Genomic DNA, 16,064 nt, shown 5'->3' on the forward strand with positions numbered 1-16,064 from the left:
ATTATCATGGTTAAATAGACAATTATTTATTAATAAGCACACAAATGGGTACACTGAAGTAGCAGCTTCTTTCAGAGTCATTTATACTAGTGTCTGCTCTGCTCAACATTAATTATCTGTATTCAGACACAATCAAGAAAGCATCAGTGCAAAAAGGCATCTGATTACAATTTACCTGTAACAATATAATGGTCCACGAAATAGCCAAACTATTCCAAATACCATAGCTGCTTTAGCATTGTTACTGTCAAGTATTTATCCCACTGTATCTGAGTGTGGAATCACAGCTCTACAGCAGCTGATCGGAAAGAGAATCATTGGTATACAGCATCAAGCACACGCTGCCTCAGCCATGCTGTCTATTGAACTCAGAGCCTTTCCTGTATGAACCTCGCAGTTCAGAAAGAGTTTTATCACAAGAACTATAAACGCACTCAATCAGTCCATCAAGTGCTCCTTGTAGAACTGTCTGTACTTATAAGTACAATTACCTCACTGTAAACTTGAGATACAGTTATAATATTGCACAACCTGAGCTACTTTATGAAGAGCGTATTTACATATGATGACAATATAATTTTTAAGATGAAATGCAGCAAAATATGTTTATTACATTATATAGATAAAATGTTAACATCATTTAAATAATCTATGTTTTTAATAATTAAACATGTGAGGACACGGTGTCACAGCACTAGGTAGCTCAGGGATTGTTCTTGCCTCGCGCTGTATTTTGGCAGGGGCTGGCGCAACACTGGAAGGATAGATGGATAGAATAATTAAACATGTACTACTAAGATATTTCAATGTTCCTTAAAAGTTTTGAAGAATCAGCGTTCTCAGCTTACAGATGGCTTAACGTCTATTACAGAGCTGATTGTGTGGCGATTGGGTATTTGGAGAAAGAAAAGGAAGGACAGGAATTGTACAGGACAGTACTGCTGCAATAAATTATTTCATTGAAGGTCGCGCACGGCGCACCAAGCATCTTGCATGAGGCAGGAACAATCACTGCGCCACCGTGTCCCTATGTTTAATAACATGTTTTAACTCCTATCATCATGAAAATGATATCAAGTATACATCTCAGTATTTAAATTATTTAGAGAGCTCTAATATCACAAATGTAATGGATTCTGTGTCCTATCGTAGGAAGAGAAAGCCTGTTTAAGAAGCACATAGTGATTTACACACATAGAGCACCTAGAAGGCATTTAACGTGCTACTTTAGTTACAATGGTACTTGAGAAACTAGTAAATTAAATGATTTTAAGATGAAGTTTATGATGTTCTACTTTAATGACAAAATAAACTATATGATTAAAGTGGAGATTAAAGTTTATATTTCGAGCTGTTTTCTTACTGTGTCCCTATTATTTTTTCTTTTCTCTGTACCCTAACAAGCTTTCATATGACACTCAGATGGTGGGCTATGACTCACCTATTCACGGTGACTCTGATATCTGACAACATCTTTTTTATTTTGGGCACTGTGTGACTTTGTGAACTTGAGCTTTCGAGTTTCTCCGACACTCTATGTCACTCGATCAACTTCCTTTTGTTGTTTATACCACTGTTTAAAACAAAAAATTGTAAGTTTTTCCTTGCCTCCACTTGGTATTCGCTGAAATTCTTCTATTTTCCCTTGTGTTTTTTCCATTTCCTTTTCACAGAACGCTGAGCTTAAGGGCTATTTATATTGATTTGCATATTCAAAGAGGCATAATTCTGGGAGGACTTTGGGGAGTGGCAGCAAGCACGTGCATGTACGCTACTCTTCATTCTGACCGGGATGTATGGAGCAGAAGAACATGGAAGTTGGTGTTCGCATAGGTTTATACATCTGGATTTTTTTGTGCATACGAACATTATTTTCCGCTTTTGTCCGTACGCCATGTTTTAGTGTGAATTCTACGCACAACGTTATGTAAATTTTTATATTTGCCACCCAGTAATAAAATTAAAAATTAAGTAGTGCCGTGCCACCTTCTGCTTTAGGTCATTGTAGAGTCGCCCTTGGATGTGTGGATGTTTAGAATTCAAATAAATGAGGCTGTGATTTACGGTGGACCAGAAGTATGGGGGCGGTCTGAAATAGAAAAAGAAGCTTGGGAAGGATGTTCATCTTTAACAGTATTGATTATCCCTGCTAATGTGAAATGGAGGGTGGACCATCTATTCACATCTTGTTTAATTTTTTCTATGCAGACAGTAAAATTTTGTTGAAAAGGGGCTTAATATCTACTTGTGATACTTACTCCGAGATATTTAAACTGACCTACTAAGATAAATGGGAAGGTGTCCAGTGTGATATTACTTGCTTGAAATTCACTGGAAAAAGCACACTTTTATTAAAATTAATCCAGATATCTTTTGAAAATCTGCTAATACTTTTAGGACTACTGGTATGGAATTTTGTGGGTCTGATACATACCGTAACATATCATCTGCATATAGTGTTTTTTTTCTGTTCAGGTCCCTCCATGAAAATCACCTTTATCTCTGATGCATTTCAAAAGCAAACAGCCAATGGCTCGATGGCGATTGATTGCAAAGACCAACAGTGATAAGGAGCATCCTTGTTGAGTACCGCGTCTGAAATAATGTTGTTAATACAAACTGAGGCTTCCAGACTTTTGATCCATGCACATATGTTTGGACCAAACCCCAATTTGTGCAATGTGGTGAAAAGTTAGTCCCATTTAATCATGGCAAATGCTTTTTCTACATCCAAAGATGGTAAGATCTCTGGGGTGTTAGACTTTATGGGTGAATATATTATATTAAACAAACCTTGAAGATCAGAAACTAAGTGCCTGCCTTTAATAAATCCAGTTTGGTCTTATGATATTACAGAAGGAACTCTTAGGGCATTAGGGCATTCTTAGAACTTACACTGTTTTGTGTAGGGCAGCATAATGGCCATCCTCAACTAAGTGGTGAGTCCAAGGATTTTATCATTTCTTACAGAATTGAAAAATTGCTGGAAGGAGCCCCAGACCCTACAGAATGTCTTCTAAAGCAAAAACAGAGATGGGAAAGAGAAATGAAGCAGAAATTAGCCAAGGTGGAGCAGAGACGCTTAGAAGACAAACTTAGGTATGAAGAAGCATGGTTGACCCGTAAGAAGATCATCGAGGAGAACAAAAGGAAGGCCACACTTCAGAAAGAACAAGTAAGTATAACAACAATTTTAGTCTGTGAGTGGCATTAATTAAATCTTTAAGCAAAAGACTGGTCCATTGTTGCAAGATAAATAATACATGACCAAAACAGAAGGTCAAATTGAATTTGAAATCACAAAGCAGACAAAACCAAACCCTAAAAAAATTGCTCAAGAAACTCTTGTTCTATGACCAATGAGGTCTCCCTTTCAGAAAAAAATTGCTTTCTGAACTTCCCCATCATACATCACCATCACACTTCACTGTCACATTATACCGTCATACTTCACCATCATACTTCACCCTGTGCTTCGGTCTATTCTGTCTTTTTGTAAGTATGTGGTATTCAGCAATAAACAAATAATGAACAAACACAATGTTAAAATCTATTCTGAAGATCAACAGAGACAAAATTGTTAGAAAAGAAAACTTATTCATAGTAAGAAGAACCTAAGAGGCTTGATGGTTGACCATCCAGATTCACCTCAACCACAAACAGTGGATTCAGAAAATATGCAGACCTGTTCATTTTCTTCACACTTTATTTTGTTGTAGATTTCCTTTTAAATGGATAAATTTGCAGTTTTTGCCCATGTTTTCTAAAATGTTTTCATATTTATTAAAAAAATAAAAAAATGAAATCTCTAATTTCTGTAAGTATTTGGACGCTTTGCTGGGGAACTCCTAATTGTGGTCAGGTGCATCCTGTTTGCTTTACATATCCTTGAGACATTTCTAGAATGTGACTGGAGTCCACCTGTGGCCAACTGAATTGATTTGACATTTTGAAAGGCTTACACCTTTGTATATGATGCCCCACAATTCACACTGTATGTTAGGACAAAAACCTTGAAAGGCACTCTCAGCAGACCTCCCAAGTCACAAGGCATAGATCAGGGCAAAGGTAGCAACGTCCAAAGCTTCAAGTGTTCCTGGGAGCACAGCTGCCTCAATAATTGTGAAGTGGAAGAAGTCTGGAACCACCCCAACTACTACCAGAGTTGGCCATCTGGCCAAACTCTGAAACCAGTTAAGAAGGGCCTTTGTCAGTTAGATGACCAAGAACTCAATGGTCTCTCTAACAGAACTTCAGAAGCCCACTGCTGAGATGACAAAATCTATCAGAAGGATGACCATCTTAGCAGCACTCCATCAATCAGGCACATATGACAGTCTTTTTGGAGGTTGCCAAGAAGCATTTAAAACACTCAAGAGATGGAGGAAAAATATTCTCGTGTCAGAAGGAACAAAAATTGAACTATTTGGGCAGAACTCCAAGCACTATGTCTGATGAAGACCAGTCACTGCTCATCCCCTGCCTAATATGATCCCTATGGTGAAGCATGGTGGTGGAGGCATCATGCTATGTGAGTGTTTCTCAGTGGCAGGGCCAGGGATACTGGTCATTAGTGAGGAAAAGATGAATGCAGCCAAGAAAAGAAAATATGCTTCAGGGTATACACAACCTTAGACTGGGGCCACAGTTCTCCCTTCATCACCCCTAAAAAGACTTGAAGTGTCCAGTCAAGACAACTCTGGAGTGGCTTTGGGACAAGTCTGTAACTGTCCTTGAGTGTCCCTGCCAAAGCCCAGACTGAGTACTGAGCTGACAGGCCATCTGAATCACCCCTGGCCACCACACTTATAGAGTAGTGAAACTATTAACAAAAAGCCTGAAGAGAAAGGTAGACAAGAGGTGATGTCACTTACACAGAATTAACAAATCTAACTCTTTCAGGTGTCAGTGATCTAAAAATAACAGATCAAAGAGACAAAAACACAAAATAAAGTAAAAACTAGTCAAGGAAAAAATATCAAAAACAAAGGGTAACTAAAGCAAAATGGTATTAAATATAATTAAAATAAAATCAAAACTACAATATCTCTCTATTATAAAAAGAAATCCTGGAAAGCAAAAGCAAGGCGACGATAAGTGATCTTCTCAGAAGACATTTAAAAGACCCACGAGACAAAAGAGACTTGCCACGGAGCGTCTCGCGGGGACCATAAACATGAGACTTGGCGCCAAGAGATTGTCCCAGGGTTGTCTCTTGGGGGCATGGAACATAAGGTTCTTGAAAGACACGCCCTACTTACAAAAGATATCATATAAGAGCACACCCATCAAAAAACACTCAGACGTGTAAAAGCACGTAGCACACACACATCCTGTTCTCTCAGCACATATAAAGCGTATAAGGACAATACGGAGAATAGAGACCCAAAGACGTTGGAGAGAAAAAAGAAAGATAAGAGATTATGAAAGCAGTGGAACTCAAAAGGCTCAAATAAACAATGGCGCAATACACATGCAGACAAAGGTACAGAATATGAAAGCAAAAAAATTAAAAAGTATTGTAGAGTCCCAGCCAGGCTGAGGCCTTTTTGGTTTTAAGTGACTATTCGGTCCGATTGATGGAGGGTGGAGTACAGCACAGAAGACTGATAGCGGGGTATTGATTGATGCGGTAAGAGAGGGGGGGTGAGACCCGGGGGAGGAGGGGTTGGAGAGGGTGCTAGAAAGTTGTGTTTGGGGTTAGGAAGTCGGCGATTGTTGAAATAAAACTTTTGTGACACTTTATCATGTCAGTCATTACAGTATCAAAGAAAGGATAGAAAAGATCACATTACCGAAAAACAAAAGGTGATTAATCATCAGAACCAGGTGTAATTGAAAAAAAGAGCAGGACAAATTGAGGTCAGAAATAAAAGACAAAGAGTAGACAATGAAGTCTTTTCGCATCATTCAATGCACAAAACGTGGATTTACACAATAATAGACCATACGCTATGAGAATCTGTGGTCCCACAACAGTTAAAGCAATGACAAGTTGAATTTCAAGGAATACACAATTCGGTCAGGTGTATATTGATGATCACGGAGAAGCGATGCAAATTTTAACAGGCAAAAAGAAAGGCAATATATACACTGCTCACAAAAATTAAAGGAACACTTTTTTTATTGGGCCTGGCATGAAATCAATTAAACCTGTCTGATAATTTTATGGTTGGTTAAGCAGCTGAGGTCATTGTTAATCACTTTCAGCTGTATTGGTTTTCATGGACTTAACGACAGGTGCACTAAAGTGGCAACAATTAGAAAACCCTCAAAACAGGACTGGTTTTACATGTAGAGGTCATTTCAAGTTTCTCCCTCTTGATCTTTTTTGGCTGGTTTTTCACTCATGCTAGTTTTGGCTTGAGTAATCATCTCTACTGGTAGTATGAGGCGATTCCTTAACCCTACAGAAGTTGCACAGGTTGTCCAACTTCTCCAGGATGGCACATCCACACGTGCTGCAGCAAGAAGGTTTAATGTGTCTCCCAGCACAATCTCCAGAACATGGAGGAGATTTCAGGAGACTGGCTGTTATTCTCGGAGAGCTGGACAGGGCCGTAGAAGGTCCTCAACCCATCAGGAGGACCGATACCTGCTCCTTTGTGCAAGGCGGAACAGGCTGAGCACTGCTCGTGCCCTACAGAATGACCTCCAGAGGGCCACTGGTGTGAATGTCTCTACCCAAACAATCAGGAACAGACTTCATGAAGATGACCTGAGGGCCTGACGTCCTGTAGTGGGCCCAGTGCTCACTGCCCAGCACCGTGGAGCTCGACTGGCATTTGCTCAAGAACACCAGAATTGGCAAGTCCGCCACTGGCGCCCTGTACTTTTACAGACGAGAGCAGGTTCACCCTGAGCAGCTGTGATAAACGTGAAAGAGTCTGGAGAAGACAAGGAGAACGATATGCTGCCTGCAACGTCGTTCAACATGACAGGTTTGGTGGTGGGTCAGTGATGGTCTGGGAAGGCATATCCATGGAGGGACGCACAGACATCTACTGCGTAGGAAATGGTGCTCTGACTGCAATAAGGTAACGAGATGAAATCCTTGAACCCATTGTCAGACCCTACCCTGGTGCAGTAGGTCCTGGTTTCCTCCTAATGCACGACAATACCCGGCCTCATGTGGCAAGAGTATGCAGGCAGTACCTGGAGGATGAAGGAATTGAAACAATTGAATGGCCTTCACGATCCCCTGACTTAAACCCAATAGAACATCTGTGGTACATTATGTTTCGGTCCATTAGGCGCCGCCAGGTTGCTGTTCAGACTGTACAACAGCTCAGGGATGCCCTCATACAGATCTGGGAGGAAATGCCACAAGACACCATCCGTCGTCTCATTAGGAGCATGCCCCGACGTTGTCAAGCATGCATACAAGCTCATGGGGGCCACACAAGATACTGAAAAGCATTTTGAGTAGCAGAAATTAAGTTTTTGAAAAAATGGACTAGCCTGCCACATCTTCATTTCACTCTGATTTTAGGGTGTCTACACAATTGAGCCCTCTGTAGGCAGAAAACTTTTATTTCAATTAGAAAACTTGGCATCCTTTTGTTCCTAAGACATTGCCCTGTCGTTATTTGTATAGATATCCAACTTCATATTGAGATCTGATATATCTAATGTGTTTCTTTAAAGTGTTCCTTTAATTTTTGTGAGCAGTATATATTCTGTGAATAACATTACACACCAAAGGAGATCGTGATATGCCATTCGTATTAAAATGTTTACAGTTTACCATGAGAATAGCTTTTGCTATGACAATCAATAAATCACAGGGACAAACACTAGAAAAAGTTGGATTATTTATTAGAGAAACAGAAACAATAGTCACTCACAGGTAGTTAGTTATACGTTGTGTTGTCACAATGTGTCTACAAAAAATATTGTTTTTAATGAAGCTTTTAAGTAAAAGTGCAAATAATGAAATTGAAAAATTCCAAAGGAAAAGAAAAATTTTAATTGTATATCTGATTAACCAAACACAGGGGTTGTTGAGCAAAGCGAGCAGGGGGCAAAGCCCCCAAGTATTTACAAAATAAATTCAAATAAGGAAAAACACAGGCAAAAATAAGTTCAAATGAGTATGCAGTTAACAAGGCAAACCAAAGAGATCAAGAGCAGTCCAAATCGTATCCTAAAAACAAATGAAAGTCCAAAACTCAGAGAGAGAAACACAACAAAGTACTCACAATGGTCACAAAAATCAAAAATGCAAAAGAGACCTGAAAAGCCAAAGTAGAAACTGATCAGAAATACAAAATAAATACAGAAACATAAACACACACAATACTTATTAGAATAAAATAAAATACAAAAAGGGGAAGACAACAATAATTTTGTTTTGGGATGAGAAGTGATCATTTGCCAAACTAAAGTTCTATACTTAAAAATCTTATCTTTCACCAAAGCCAAAGGTCTGCACCTAAAAACTGTCAAAATTTCATCTTACAGACATTCTTAAAAGTCATTCCGAAAAGAAAACAAACTTGCCAAGAGCTAAGGTTTTTATCCACAAACCTTTATACTGTCGCATTTGTGTTTGTGCACCATACATTTATTTCAGTTCTTCTGTGCTTATCAATGCTGACAAAATGGTGGCATCTGCAACAAAACAAAATGGCGTCACAATATTCTTATGTTGTTTGATTAGAAATACACTGCTTATTGATCGAATGAAAAGATTCACTTTATTTTATTTTATCCTTTATATTATTGTTGTGTCTGTGAGTAGACAAGTTTTGACAATGAGACACAAGATTTACAAAAAACAAGAAACAGGTCAAAACTAGGAGATCAGAAAGAATGTACAACAAGGCCAAAATGGAAAAGCAAAAATCGTAGTCAACAACAAGAGCAAAAGTTGAAATACTAGAGTAAGGATGATCTGAAAAATAGGATTCAGATATGCAGCTTGGATAAGGAAGTGTTTCTCTGGATGACCTTTATCCCATGACATCATTATCAAAGGTCACAACCTCAGAGAACACACCCCTAACAACTAGCATATTTGTTTTAACAGTGGGAGACCAAAATGGTGGCAATCGTAAAAACACAAAATGGTGGACGAAATAGTCTAAAAAATGTATCAGAATCAAAACGAAAAAGGAATTGCCAAAAATTGATTTCAGATATAGCTTCAGTGATCCAAAAAAACCTAAAACAAGTGTAAAATGACATAAAAAAACAGAAAATGAAGCCCAAATTCTAACAGTTATACACTTACCGGCAACTTTATTAAGTACACCCTGCTATTGCCATACTGGGTACAATCCCCTTTTGTCTCCAGGACAGCCTGAATTCTTCAAAACGTTGATTCGACAAGGTGCTGCAAAAATTACTTATGGTTTTCTAGTCCAATTTGGTTCAATAGTATCACAGAGTTCCTGAAGAATTTCACCTACATTTTCATATTCAAGAGGTAGCTCTGAAGACCAAGGAACGAGTAAATGAATAGATCAGAGCAACAATAGGCAGCAGACAAAGAGATCCAGTGTTCCAAATACTGTCTGTAATAATTCTGGAGGAGATCATGGAAGGAATAGAAGTGCAAGAACATGAAGGTGTGGTGATTCTGGGAAAGAATATTAAAGATCTGAAATTTGCAGATAATATAGATCTGTTGGCAGAACAGGAGAAAGACTAGCAGATGCCGCTAACAGAAATCTATCAGGCTGGCAAAGACTTTGGAATGCACATCAACCGAAAAAAGACAAAAGTGACGGTTAGGCCGGAGTTATACTTCACGCGATGCATGCTGCAGCGGAGGCTCCTGCTACGCAAGCGTTGTAGTGTTCATACTTGCGCGCGTACTTTGCGTAAATCTGGAGGAATCCACCAGGTGGCAGTGCGAACATGTTCGGCTTCTCTGTGTTGTGAATTGCCTAAAACACCTATTAAATTCCGATGACACCTTACCACAATATCTCTGAAAAGGATGTTTATTGATTAAATTCATAAATCCAGGGATGTGTCCATTCCAGCAAGCATTGGGCACGAGTGAGAAACAGTCCCTTGACAAGGCCTCAGCTCATCGCAAGGTGAATACAAGCACACACATACACTAGCGTCATTTTAGCGGCACTATATCCCCAAATCTGCATATCTTTGGAAGGAAACCGGAGCACAGTGTGGAATACAAGCAGGAAATACCAGCAACGTAACTCCCTGCGAGACAGCAGTGCTATCGCTCCGCCACCGTGTCACCCCCATGTGTGTAATTATTCCCCCATGTGTGTAATTATTAACAGTATTCATTATTTAAACGAAATTATATGTAAAATGTAACATACCCACTTTAATGCATTTCATCATGAAAGTGATATCAAGTATAAATCTAAAGATTCCAAATGTGCAGAGATTGGGAATATCATACATTTAATTTGTTCTGTATGGCGATCTATTGCTGCTTTCCGCTGCTGTCAGGTCCAAGAAGCTCGTAGCGATTAAAAACTGGGATGACGTTTACGACCGTCTGCTTTAATGATAAAGTAAACTACGAGGTTAAAGTGGGCATTGCGAGATTAAAGCCGAAATTTCCACTTTAATCACAAAAAACACGTTTTCACCGTGTCCTTTATTTTTTTCTCAGTGGCTCAAATATAACGCTATACATTATGTTGCTGTTGTTTAGTTGAAAAAATAAAAAAAATAAAAAAGACGGCACAAAAGATGGTATATGAGACTTTTAAAATGTATCGTGTCATTACGTTCGGGAATATGCGACGCTTGAATATAAAAGCACCACGAATGCATCTGTATGTCAGCATTTTGCTTCACCACATCGAAGCCTTCATCCCGTAGGATCTCCATAGAGGCTTTCTGTCACATGTAGATAGTAAACAGAGACTCTGACGTCACGTTCCGACTTTTAGCACACTGCGCCCACCGACTTTTTGCTGGTACTGCAACTCGCGCACGCATCGCGTTAATTTCTGAGGACCTGCTCAGAGGACGCGTGAAATGAATGCTGGGAACGCGTGGCAGCCATGATGCGGGCGCGTACGCATTCTGAGCGTGAAGTATAAATCGGCCCTAAGGGTAACAGTAAAGCAGCAGAGGTGTTCATAGTGCGAGATAAACTTGTATGTGTAGACCAGTTCATATACCTGGGAAGCATGATAACTTCAAGTAGCAAGGAAATACAATGGAGAATTGAAAGAGCAAGTAGTGTCTTTGCAAGCCAAACCACATTTCAGAAGAGCAGAAACATTCACATAAAGACCAAACTACATGATGCATGTATAATGTCTACATTACTATATACATGTGAGTCTTGCACTCTAAAGAAAATCAACGCTGTTAAGTTGAATGCATTTGAAATGAATTGCTATAGAGAAATAATTAGAATGACTTGGAGGGATTTGGTCAGCAATAAAGACATTAGAAAGGGCTTGAACGGGAGAGTAACAGTAAAAGCCAAGATCAGAAAGAGAAAACTGACAATATTTAGACATGTCTGTAGGATGAAGGATAACAGATTAATAAAAACAGTAATGCTGGAAGAACTGAAGGATCAAGGAAAAGAAGAAAACAGAAAAGAAAATGGTTGGATGAAATCAATGAAAGGACTACAATGCATATTCAAAGTACGGTACACTTGGTTCAAGAGAGAAAGGGATCCAGGTCAAGACTGAAGGATCCTGCCATCAGTCTAGATGGTCTCTAGGACTATAGCGTGTTTTAGAAGAATTCTTCATACTCTGAACTTGGTGCTGAGGTGTCACCCATTGCATGGCTGCACTTGGGTCCTAACCTGGGGTCCTAAGTTGATTTGTCATATGGTGGATGTGGCAATGCACTGTATCAGCGCGTGCTCCTAACATCCTCCTCCACCTCCTGACCTCCCATCCCATGTCATTCACAAAGACTTTTTTTTGGATATACAGTACATCTGAAGACTGGGCAAAATACTGAGAAAAACTAAATCAGCTTAAGTTGAAGTGTGCTTTGTGACATCATATTGCTATAAGCATCCATTTAGAAAAGCACAGACTGAGGCCATTAATGTATTACAATTATCTGAAATGCTTAAATAACATTTAATTGGTATGACAAGTCCTAATGTGTGCCAAAAAACATTACCAGACTATTACATTACCACCCCCAGCCTCTACCATTGACACAGGCCAGGATGGATCAATGAATGCTCTTATCCTAACATTTATATGTCACAGTAGAAACTGAGATTCCTCCGCCTAGATAACAGTTTTCCAAACTTTAATCACCCACGTGTCTACTGTAACCTCGTGTCTTGGTTCTTAGCTGACATTAATGAGACCAAGCGTGGTCTTCTGAAGCTTTAGCCTATCTGCTTTCAGATCCAGTGAGTTGTGCCCTACTGGATACCACTGTGATAAAGTTTTTGAATATTTCTGTGTTACCTTCAATGTTTCTGCCCATTTTTGTCTTACCTACCACCTCATTAGAATGGTGTTCTCATCCACAGGCCTAACACTCACTGAATGTTTTGTTATCACACTATTCTCTTTTAACTTTGGATACTGTAGTGCATGAAAATCTCGTGAGGCCAATAATGAAAACACCACACAGGATACCAACGACTATACTGCAGTTAAAGTTCCTTATTCTCGCTTCTTGCCCAAAGTAATATTTAGTCAAACAACAAGTAGACTTTTTGAACATGTCTGCATGGTCCACTTATTGAGTTTCAGCCCCATGATTGGCTGTTTCAGTCAGCAGGCCATCTGCATTAACAATCTATATAATTCACTAAGGCAAGACACCCATGGAAAGCACGCCGGAAGGGGCGTGGATTCACTAAGCCGCCAACAAGTGAGACACCTATGGCTCACACAGGAAGGAGCCACGCCCACCAACTCCAAGACCATTGGATACGACGACAACTTGCAGAGCCACGCCCACCAACTCGGGCGCGACGACACAGAAAAAACGGCGTCATTTATATTCGTCTGTCGTAGAGGCCACATGCACCTCCGACCCACGCTGACTGTTCATAGAGGCATGTTTCTCGCGGAGGTGAATCGCCATATGCAGCGTGTAAAATGGTTTGCGAGGGGTATCCCATGGGATCCTTAAAACATTCCTTTACAACTGAGGTTAAAACACAAAGAAGTAAGCAGTCTTTAAAAACTGAGTTTTCGGTTACGACGCACAACCGCATGCACCATAGCAAACTGTTTTACACGCTACATACAGCAATTCGCTTCCGTGACAAATATGTGTCTTCTTAGATGCTCCTGCACTTTGTACATACCGCCCTCCCACCTCGCTACTACTGTGTTCAGGTGTCTTGGCGGATTATATATAGAAAGGCAGCCAAAACCGCACAGAGCAATGAAAAGTCTACATGGGTCACAGGTGCATCTGGACTGTGCAAAGACGACAACGACTCGAGTGACGAGTTGGAGGTGGGCACATGAGCAGGCAGTGCATACTGAACGAGAAATCAGTACACTAGCATGACAGAGGAAGCGGAATGGACATCCTTCTCCTCTTCTCCCATTCTGCTCCATATGCAGCGTGTAAAATGGTTTGCGAGGCGTATCCAATGGGATCCTTAAAACATTCCTTTACAACTGAGGTTAAAACGCAATGAAGTGAGCAGTCTTTAAAAAACGAGTTTTCAGTTACGACGCACCACCGCATGCACCATAGCAAACTTTTACACGCTACATACAGCAATTTGCATCCGCGACAAACATGCGTCGCCTTAGATGCTCCTGCACTTTGTACACACTTCCCTCCCACCTCGCTACCACCGTGGTCGGGTGTCTTGGTGGATTATATATAGAAAGGCAGCCAAAACCGCACAGAGCAATGAAAAGTCTACATGGGTCACAGGTGCATCTGGACTGTGCAAAGACGACAACGACTCAAGTGACAAGTTGGAGGTGAGCACATGAGCAGGCAGTGCATACTGAACGAGAAATCAGCATGACAGAGGGAGCAGAATGGACGTCCTTCTCCTCTCCTCCCGTTCCACCCTCCACGCCTGAGCGCCGCACGGACGATTGTGTGTTGGTTCGTTCCATGCATTGTTACAATGTTGCTTTTCTTGCTGATTTATTACATTACCGATTTTTCAAATGTTAATTTTCTCCCTGTGCTTAAAAATCATTAAAAAACCGGCCTGATTATGCGGCATATGGTACGCTGTGGGTTGGCTAGTTAATTATTAATAAGCATCCAATGAGTGTTTAACTATTGCTTTAATGGATACTGGCACTGCTGAGTGTCAAATAAGTCAAGTACGTTTAATATTCCTATAGATAAAGCCTTGCATAGGGGTCTCCTTACTGGTCTCTTTGAAGGGTGGAAGGGTCTAGGGACAACTAGGTCTAACCAAATCCCAAAAGTCCATCACTCTGGGGCCTTGACTGGAGGCTGGAAGACAATGTGAGCTCTACCACCTGTAGTTGTGGCTTTCCAGTCTCCATGTCCTGTAAGCCATTTAACTGATGTGAAAAACATGTACCCCTGAGAATGCCAAGACTCCTTGTTCCTCTTGTTTTGTCCAGCCAACTCATAAATGTCCATGGTTTTTGTTTTTCTCCATCTTATTTGGTTTAAGGTTTATTTTTGCCATCTTATTAGTGTGTTTCCTCAGTCTGGTCACATCCTTATCTGCTCTTTTGGTCTTGTTCACTTTCGATCTGTACCTATCCATCCATCCATTGTCCAACCCGCTATACCCTAACACAGGGTCACGGGGGTCTGTTGGAGCCAATCCCAGCCAACACAGGGCGCAAGGCAGCAACAAACCCCGGGCAGGGTGCCAGCCCACCGCAGATCTGTACCCATGACCGATGGTTTTCAATCTTTTGTGAAGTGGACCATGTTTTATTTTATTAAATGCTTGTGGACCAGCAGAGTTTCTAGTGCCTCACTTTGCAGTATCGAGTGTTTCATGCTTCCAGTTCCCATTGGAGGAGTATTTAGCAGGACTATTTAGTTTTGACTGGCTTGAGAGCGATGGAGGCATCCCAATCACAGTTCTGAGCAGTGCAAACATTTAAATAGGCATCGTATTACAGCATGTTTTTTCCAGGTTTAATACTGGAAGTGCTCCGCTGACTGGCCATGTTTCATTGACACCGCCTTGCAGACAAGCACTCAGAAATTAACAGCGTTTATGTAATTGAAATATTTGACACTCCGATGACAAGCAAAACATTTCTGCAGACCAGTGCCAGTGTGGACCTGCGAATCAAAAAAAAAAAATTGCCCTAGACTGAACAATGTCCTTTGTTCTTGATATGATTGTTAGCCTTCATATATTTTTTATATTTTATTGTGAATTAATTCTAGATAATTATATGTCTCTCCTGCGGTTTTAAAACTCAGAAACTCTTGTTCTGAAGTCAGATTTTAGGTTTAATGCATTTTTCTGGAACTTATAACTTATTAGTGCTCTGTCTCAATGCCTTTTTGTTTTGCCTTGGGCACTGCTATTTTGTGGATTCTGTCAATATGATGCAGATTTTGACTGCTAGGGGCATGGCCTCAGGGCCTTGACTTCAGTTGGTGGGCAGTTAAAGCTTATCTCCTTGGACATTTTGTATCTGAATTTGAAGATAACAAACCTATTTGTATTGGATCTTTGAAGACCATTAGTTTTAATTTTTGCTCTTGTCCTTGACTGTTGATTTTTGTTCTTGTTTTAACTTTCTTGATTAATCTAGTAACTCTCAGCTACTTTTTTGACTTTCCATATTTCCTGGTCCTTTTCATAAAAATAACCTTTTTTCTTCAAGTGAGTAAAGTTAGCCAACTGCCCTTCTGACATTTTCAACTCGGTGATTACCCAAATCTAAGGAAAAAAGGCTTGTATGTCCTTGTGCTGGTTCAAAGCCCTCACATTCGCTTTAGTTAGCACTGTCGCCTAGCTCAAGAGTTGCCCTGTCAGTGTGCTGGCAGGAAAACTTTTGAGCAGAACTGGCAGATGTGCGTAAAGAGAGCAATTAAAGGGTTGAGGCTGGTAGATCAGTAATTGTAACCAAAGCCCAAAACATGAGACAAATTTGTAGTCCAATGAAACAAGCCAAAGATGAAAAACTGAATGGAGTACATGC

General features: G+C 40.3%; 1 protein-coding gene across 1 annotated transcript in view; it reads left to right on the top strand.

Moving 5' to 3' along the window:
• LOC120528776 (cilia- and flagella-associated protein 99-like) overlaps positions 1 to 16,064 on the top strand; it is a 78,195-nt gene that overhangs the window by 14,768 nt on the left and 47,363 nt on the right. The window contains exon 4 of the mRNA XM_039752911.1: positions 2,971 to 3,175. Within this exon, the coding sequence (XP_039608845.1) occupies positions 2,971 to 3,175 (205 nt within the window). The remainder of the gene's footprint in view (positions 1 to 2,970; positions 3,176 to 16,064) is intronic.

This window comes from Polypterus senegalus, chromosome 4, assembly GCF_016835505.1.
Source record: "Polypterus senegalus isolate Bchr_013 chromosome 4, ASM1683550v1, whole genome shotgun sequence".
NCBI classification, from domain to species: domain Eukaryota; kingdom Metazoa; phylum Chordata; class Cladistia; order Polypteriformes; family Polypteridae; genus Polypterus; species Polypterus senegalus.